This window comes from Juglans regia, chromosome 10 (genome assembly GCF_001411555.2).
Source record: "Juglans regia cultivar Chandler chromosome 10, Walnut 2.0, whole genome shotgun sequence".
Taxonomy (NCBI): Eukaryota; Viridiplantae; Streptophyta; class Magnoliopsida; order Fagales; family Juglandaceae; genus Juglans; species Juglans regia.
Window position 1 is genome coordinate 35,193,362 of NC_049910.1, and position 7,956 is coordinate 35,201,317.

Sequence of the window (7,956 nt, forward strand, 5' to 3'; positions counted from 1 at the left end):
TGATGATGATTGGTTGATGGAATCATATATGGTGTATGGGCCAGAAATTCATGGAAATTAATGACGATACTTAATTGAAGATGGAAAATGTTAGATCTCACGCAGGATGCTCCCGCTGGGAGATCTAGTATTTTATTTTTATGTATTTTTTAAAGTTTTTTTTATATAAGTTTTTTTAATAATTTTAAATATTTAAAAAAAAATAAAAAAATTATAATATTATTAAAAAATATTTTCTTAATCATAAAATAAATTTTTTATTTTACTTCGTAGTATTTTTTAATATTTTTTTTTACTTTCTGATTAAAAAAATATTTTCTTAATGATGTTTTAAATTTATTTTATTTTTTTTAAGTATTTAAAAATATTTAAAGATCTATATAAAAAATAACTTAAACAAAAAATATATAAAATAACACTACACATCAACGGGAGGCCCAACAGGACTGTAGCATGACCAAAATTAAAATATATAAAGTGTTAAAATGAGAGAATAAATAAAATAGATAAAGTAACATTTTTTAAATGAAAAATTCCGCACATATTATTTATTATTCTATATCTCAAATTTTATAAAAAATATTTTATATTTTATGATGAAAAGTATAAATATAAAATGAGTACTATTAATAGTAGTCATATATATATATATATATATAAAAGGACCACGTACGCGCGCGTATTCAGTTCAAACTTCTAGGCATGCTCACGGCCATCAATATGTTGATAGGTACTCTGCCATAACTCAATTTGAAATCAGTGGTTCTTGATAGGTGACGTGTCAGATCTACTTAAATTCATGCGATAATTATGGTTGGTATATATATATCTAGCAAGTCACGATTAATTAATAGTACTACTTTATATATCTAGCTATATATTTAATGTTGAATAATATTATTAGGGATATTGGTACAGTGCATGCAGCTAAACTAAGCTACATAAAAAATTCTCATATGTCTAACATCAAGAATATTTAATTGTCGCTTTTCAACTGATTTAATATATATATATATATATTTATATAAACGTTTGATAATATCCAAAATAATATTGGATCTGAGCAACATTAATACCATAAGTCAGGGCCAGGAAAATAAATTGACGGTGGTGTACTGCGCGCTACTGTAAACAATAATGGAAAACTTAATTTGCAGTAATGATCATAATGGCAAAAATCACATAGCGGGAGTGTAGAGAGAGAGAGAGAGAGAGAGAGAGAGTATTGGCGGTACTGAGCCAACTGGCCTTTAACAAGCTGGCAGGCCAGTTTCATGCAGTTAATATATAAAAGCTACGTACATAGAGTACCCTGATCTCGTCAAGGAACTCATGAGGAGGAGCTAGCCCCATTGATGAAAGCTTGGAAGCCATAGTTCTCCAAGATGTATATCTATAAGCATGCAGAATGCATTTGGGTTTTCCAAATTGGAATGTGTGAGACGAAGATCAGAAAGAATTAAGTTTTATGAGTACTACATATTGAGTCACCAGGTACGTACGTACGTAGTCATGATCAATCTAAGAGATCAGGATTGAGGAGGAAGATCAAGACATGCGATTTCATCCTTAGTACTAGCTTGATGCTAGCTTGATACCATACCATGTCTAGAAGTTTGAGAATTAAGAACCTAGTTATTCATATTATATATATATATATATATATATGATCTTTACATTTTATTAATAAAAGTGTTGCATATAGTACTGTAGGTTGTACAAGATTGATTCTCTTTTTAATTCAAGGATTGTCACTTTAATATATAGTTAATTGAGGAGAAAAATGGATCAAAGGCTGATCAATGTCAGTGAAGTACTAGAACCTATCAATTTAATTAAAAAGAAAATAATTAAATTGAAACTTTATTTGCTGGGTTCTCATGCATGCATAAAAAGAGGAAAAATTGGAAGGCCAAGCCCTTCGTACGTTGTATTAATTAGAAATTAAGGTTAATATATATATATATATAGTTGCCAACAGGACGTAATTGTTTCCTCCTCGCGATCTCCCACACAACAATAATATTCATAGGAAGCTAACAATATTACCGTACGTGTCGTCATCTATGCCAGCAAGGTTGGAAAAATCCAGCTCACACACCCTGCCACGTGTCACAATCGCAGTTCCCTCCAAACCCCTAAAAGGACTGTTCAACCCATCCATTATTCTATTAATACCCGCAAAGCCCAAACGCAACATCCTTCCCTCCCTAGCTAGCTAACGTCCCCCCACACCCCACACTATTATTATTATCACAAAGAAACAAAGCACTGAATGCTGTGAGAGAGAGAGAGAGTTCTAGACAGATAAAGACAAGGATTTTTAGAGAGTGGAATTCATGGAAATTGGGTCAGAGAAGGAGAAGATGGGATTCGAGGAAACTGAGCTGAGGCTAGGGTTGCCAGGAAATGGAGGAAGTGAAGGAGAGGTGGCGAGGAAGAGAGGTTTCTCTGAGACTAAGGCTACAACTATGGATTTGAAGCTTAAACTTTCTTCCAAGGACGCGGGGATGGATCTGAATGAGAAGGCGAAGACCCTAAAGAAGGAGAAGAACCTTCTCACCGCTGATACAGCCAAGCATCATGCTAAGTAAGCTACATATATATATTAACATGCGAACTTTCTTTAATCGTGCTACTATATATTAACTAAGCTTGTTAGTTGCTTTTTCTTGTTATTCTTGGGAGCATGTTAGTGCATAGCTGTGGTAGTTGAGAGTGTTTGTGAATCCACCACACTGTAAAAGGTGGAGATGGTTTTCTATTTATAGAGATATACAGACATGTACAGCTATACAACAGAGAATGAAACAATCGTAAAATAAATACAGCATCTCTACAATCATGGGTCAACTACTACAATCAAGGGAATCAGAGGATTGCGGAGAATCCTCAACAGTAGTAGTGATTAGGGTTAGGCAAATCGCAATTTACCAGCAGATCAGGAATTGAGAAAGAGGTGAACAAGTTCACATCAGAGAGAGAGAGAGAGGGAGAGATGGCCTGGATCATGAGGAAGGAAGTTCTAAAAATTAAAGTGGAAAATAAAATATTTTTATGGCGTTCAAAAGTTATCGTGGCTTCCTGGAAACTCCCAAGGTTCTCTGTATATGTAGCTAGTTTGTGTTCATCAAATCGAGAGAAAGTCATCATAAAGTAATGATTTTTGAGTATATAATCCTTTCAGATGAGAATAATGAGCTAATAAATTTACAATTAATTATACGTTGTAAAAAGCTTCTTTTGAAACTTATCTAATAATCTGCATGATGTTCGGAGTAATCATTATATCATCACAGACATACAGATGGGAAAAAGAAAGAAATAAATGTGCGTTGAAATATATCCTGGAATTTCTGATATATTTCTCAATAAATATTATTCCTGATCAGCTAATAATTATTAGCACGCACATATATATATGTTTAATTTCTACATTCTGGATCAGTTTGTTGATTTCGTAATATTTTTGCTTCCTTTTTTCATCAAATTCTAATTATAGACTATCTGCTTCCTATTTCCTGCATTAAAAAGAAAGATCTTACTTTTCTCTCTGTTCTTGATGATCTTCTTCTTCTTTTTTTGGCACTCCAGAGAACTGTAGTTTTTTTAGCTGAAGCTGTAAATTATAGAAAGTAAGTATAAATGATTTAACGAAATGGAAATTTAGGGCACAAGTGGTGGGCTGGCCACCAGTCCGATCATTCAGAAAGAATATGCTAGCTGTCCAAAAGGGCAGCTCAGAAGAGAGTGACATGAACAAGGCGAGTGGCAATATTGCTGCCTTTGTGAAGGTTAGCATGGATGGTGCACCTTATCTTCGTAAGGTAGACTTAAAGACCTACCAAAGTTACAAAGAGCTCTCGGTTGCCTTGGGAAAAATGTTCAGTTCCTTCACTATAGGTAAAAGCTTGGTGTATATATATATATATATATATATGTATGTATGTATGTATGCATGTATATTAATTCTTTCGTTTTCTTTGTTATTAAAGTGCCCAATATTTTAATATGCTTCTTCAATATTGAAACTGGTAATTGTGGATCCCAAGGAATGAAGGATTTCATGAATGAGAGCAAGTTGATGGATGTTCTGAACAGCTCTGATTACGTTCCAACGTATGAGGACAAGGTCGGTGACTGGATGCTCGTTGGTGATGTCCCATGGGAGTAGGTTCTTCGTGATCCCTCACAAACACTACTAAATAATATAATTATATCCGACAAATATATATATATATATATATATATTCAAAACATCATGCGTCTGGCTAGCTTATATATTTTTACTTTCTTAATTTTTACCTCAAATTACCGTATATATATGCAGGATGTTTGTTGATTCATGCAACCGTTTGCGCATCATGAAGGGAAAGGAGGCAATTGGACTCGGTTAGAATCTTCAAAAACTAAGAATAATAATATTGGTTTTATCTTTCCAAATCTGATTTGTCGACGAAACTCATGTTAATTCTTGGATTTCAGCGCCAAGAGCCATGGGGAAATGCATGAGGAACAGAAGCTAGACTAGTAAGCTCCACAACGCCTGCTCCTTTGATCTGGTCGCAATGATTATGAGTGCAAATTAAAACCAAATCAACGGTACCCAAAAGCGCGCAGATGGATTGAGCAGGATGCATGGGGAGTGATGTTTTCTGTATGGTTTGATATATAATTAAGTATTATTGTGAGATATCATGATCATGATCTATATTTATTCATATATTTGAGTATATGTCGTGGACAAAAACCATAACAGCTAGCTCTTATATATGTTCCAATTAAGAGACTTGACCTTGTCTTGCTTGTTTGGTATCAAATGTACGTTGTGCGTGGCTTGCTTGTTTGATTTATAGCAGTGCAAGTGTAATATTAATGTACGCGGGCATGCTTGAAATAGTTATATTTTTATATAATATGCAGTCTGCTCTTTGATTAATTCCTGAAAAATTTTGATCCTTCTTATAATAATTTATAATTTATGATAATTATTCTTTGAATCATGCTATTTGTTTGGTGTTGTTAAGAAACGTACAACTTGTATGGCTAGCTGTTCGTTTATGGGTGGAGACCACGTCTTAATGGGAGATGTTTCATGGCCAAGCTTAAAAAGGGAGCAAGATCATGTGCATGTTGATGGAGCATTTATGCAATGGCCATTTGTTTTGGTTGGCTAAATTTATTGGTCTGGATCCATATATATGGAAGGGATTGCTGCTGCATGCTGCTTTGGTACTGTATTAATTTGTAAATAGGCGGCATACCACAGAGTCACGTAATGAATAATTTGTACGTTTTGACCACTGAGCATGGTCCCCTATGTTTGATGCATTATTAATGCTTGCAACTGTGTGTGATGGGTCAAGCTAGCTCAATCGTTAATTTGCCGGCCCTTGCAATATCATATTTCTTTTCGTTTATTATTTTTGGGTGTACGTGTCTATATATTATATATATATCATGTTTATATATATATATATGATCAACTTAATTAAATAATTAGTCTCTCTCTCTCTCTCTCTCTCTCTCTGATCTATTAATCTTGGATCTGATTTTGTTGAAGTACTATGCGTTCCAAATGATAAGGGTATTACTATATATATATACACGTAACTGGTCAATATTTTGAATATACGTAAAGACTGAAAATACCACAAAGAAATTAGGAGAGATTGGCTGCTTATTCAGAATATTAGTATGTGAGTACGTATCAGGAAATGATCTGGATCTTCCATTACCAGATGAATGTGATATGGAAAGATATAGTATATATGCATATATATATATATATATATTTATACAAACAATTACAGAATTATTAACATTATGTGCTTCAAGGAAGAGTCTGATCGAGATATTACGTATATGCATGGTTTGGTGTGTTAATTACTTTGTTTTTAAAGAATAAATGAAGAGGATGATAAAACAGGAAAATGATGCACAGAAAGTGCTTGATAGAATGACTCATAAAAGACTGAATTTCATAACTTCTATAAAGGATTTACGTAGTACTCTTTCTAGCCTCAATACAATGCACTGTTGATCTCGTGTGTGTGTGTGTGTGTATAATACAGAGGTTCAAACAAACTACAATATAATACAGAGGTCCTAAGAAACTACAATATTTTCAGCAATTCTGTTATGAAAATATTCTTCTAGATGATTCTATAACATTCGGTTACAACAGAGGCCATGTATTGTCCATTAGGTGTTGCATCACTGACGTGCTCATCTAGTGGTGTAGTAACCTTAATAGCCCCCCTCGATTCAATTGGCACTGGAACAATAATGAGACTTGAGCGGAGAAGATTGAATCGAACAGTTGAGAGTGGCTTTGTTAAAATATCAGCAAGTTAGTCTTTGCTTGAAACAAACGAAACTTGTAAAGTCTTGGCTGCCACCTGATCCCTAACAAAATGAAAATCAAGTTCAATATGCTTAGTTCTAGAATGTAAAACTGGATTTACAGATAAATAAGTGGCACCAAGGTTATCACACCACAAAGTTGGTGGATTAGGTAAGAAAATGGATAATTCTTTCAACAAAGATTGAATCCACAGTATTTCACATGTAGAGTTAGCCACAACTTTATAATCAGCCTCCGTAGAGGACCTTGCTATAGTGGATTTCTTTTTGGAGCCCCACGAAATTAAATGAGAGCCCAAGTAGATGCAAAAACCACTAGTAAATTTTCGGTCATTTGGGCACTCTGCTCAATCCGCATAAGAAAAGGCAGTAAGTTTGAAAGAGGAAAATGGAGAGATATAGAGGCCAAAATGAGAGGTCAACGTAAGGTAGCGTAAGATACGTTTGACAGCTTGCCAATGAGACACATGTGGGCAATACATAAATTGATAGACTTTGTTAATAGAAAATAACAACTCTGGTTGAGTAAAGGAAATGTACTGTAGGCTCCCAACAACATTCATATAAAGTTGAGGGTCCTCAAAAGAGGATCCCTCATGAGCTGAGAGTTTGGCTGAAACTGACATTGGGGTTGAAACTGACTTAGACTTATGCATATTGGTTCGGACAAGCAAACCAGATATGTACCGAGATTGTGACATGAACAAACCAGCAGCAGTGCGATTAATTTCTATCCCTAAGAAGTAGTGTCACATGCCAAGATCTTTTACTAGAAAATCAGACCGTAGGGATGAAATAAAATCAGTGATGAGTGCAAGATTAGAAGTTGTAACAATTATATTGTCAACATAAATAAGCAAATAGATAGACGCAAACACAATGGATAATATAAACAATGAAGAATCTAAGATTGAGCTATGAAATCCTAATGAAAGTAATTTTGATGTTAAATTAGAGAACCAAGCCCTAGGGGCTTGTTTCAAACCATAAATTGACTTGCGTAATTTACAGATATGCTGGGGAAAGTCAGGATTAACAAACTCGACTTGTTGATGCATAAACACATCCTCCTCCAAGTCTCTGTGCAAGAAGGTGTTTTGTATATCAAGCTGATACAGGGGCTAGTTCTGTGACATAGCAATGGAGATAAGAAGCCCAATGGTCACTGGTTTGACCACAGGACTGAAGGTCTTAGTGTAATCAAGACCTGCTTGCTGATGAAACCCTTTGGCCACAAAGACGAGCCTTACGACGCTCAAGGGTGCCATCAGCATGCCTCTTGGTCTTGAGCACCCATTTGGAGCAAAACATGTTGAGATTGGAAGAAGGGGGAACTAAATCCCAAGTTTGGTTTTGAATTAGGGTGTGAAACTCAGAGGCCATAGCCTCACGCTACTCTGAGTATTTTGCAGCTTCAGAATACGAAGTGGGTTTCTTTGGAATACGAGAGGTTTCGGTGACAGTAAGGGAAATAGATGGTTTTAAGGGAGGCCAGGGAATGGTTCCATCCAATTGGTGTAAGGGTTTTTGAGTCTGAGCTTTAGAGCGAGTTAGCATATGATGAATAGAGGTAGATGAAGGTGCAGAGGG

At 35.0% G+C, this 7,956-nt stretch overlaps 1 protein-coding gene across 2 annotated transcripts; it reads left to right on the forward strand.

Moving 5' to 3' along the window:
• The first annotated feature begins 2,170 nt into the window (after positions 1-2,170).
• LOC108984853 (auxin-induced protein AUX28-like) lies at positions 2,171-4,939 on the forward strand. Of its 2 annotated transcripts, none has more exons than XM_018956930.2 (5): positions 2,171-2,590; positions 3,671-3,903; positions 4,053-4,170; positions 4,331-4,392; positions 4,486-4,939. In XM_018956930.2, exons 1-5 carry the CDS (start codon positions 2,340-2,342, stop codon positions 4,524-4,526), a joined length of 705 nt encoding a protein of 234 aa, XP_018812475.1. In that variant the 5' UTR covers positions 2,171-2,339; the 3' UTR covers positions 4,527-4,939. The 2 variants fall into 2 exon arrangements, with proteins under 2 accessions (XP_018812475.1, XP_018812473.1); XM_018956928.2 differs by having other exon boundaries at positions 2,193-2,590; positions 3,996-4,170; positions 4,486-4,897.
• Positions 4,940-7,956: the final 3,017 nt, after the last annotated feature.

Coding starts and splice junctions, on each gene's coding strand:
- LOC108984853 (XM_018956928.2), top strand. CDS start 2,340: ATGGAAATTGGGTCAGAGAAGGAGAAGATGGGATTCGAGGAAACTGAG. Junction 3,904..3,995: donor GTTCAGTTCCTTCACTATAG/GTAAAAGCTTGG, acceptor TTGTTATTAAAG/TGCCCAATATTTTAATATGC. Junction 4,171..4,330: donor GTTGGTGATGTCCCATGGGA/GTAGGTTCTTCG, acceptor ATATATATGCAG/GATGTTTGTTGATTCATGCA.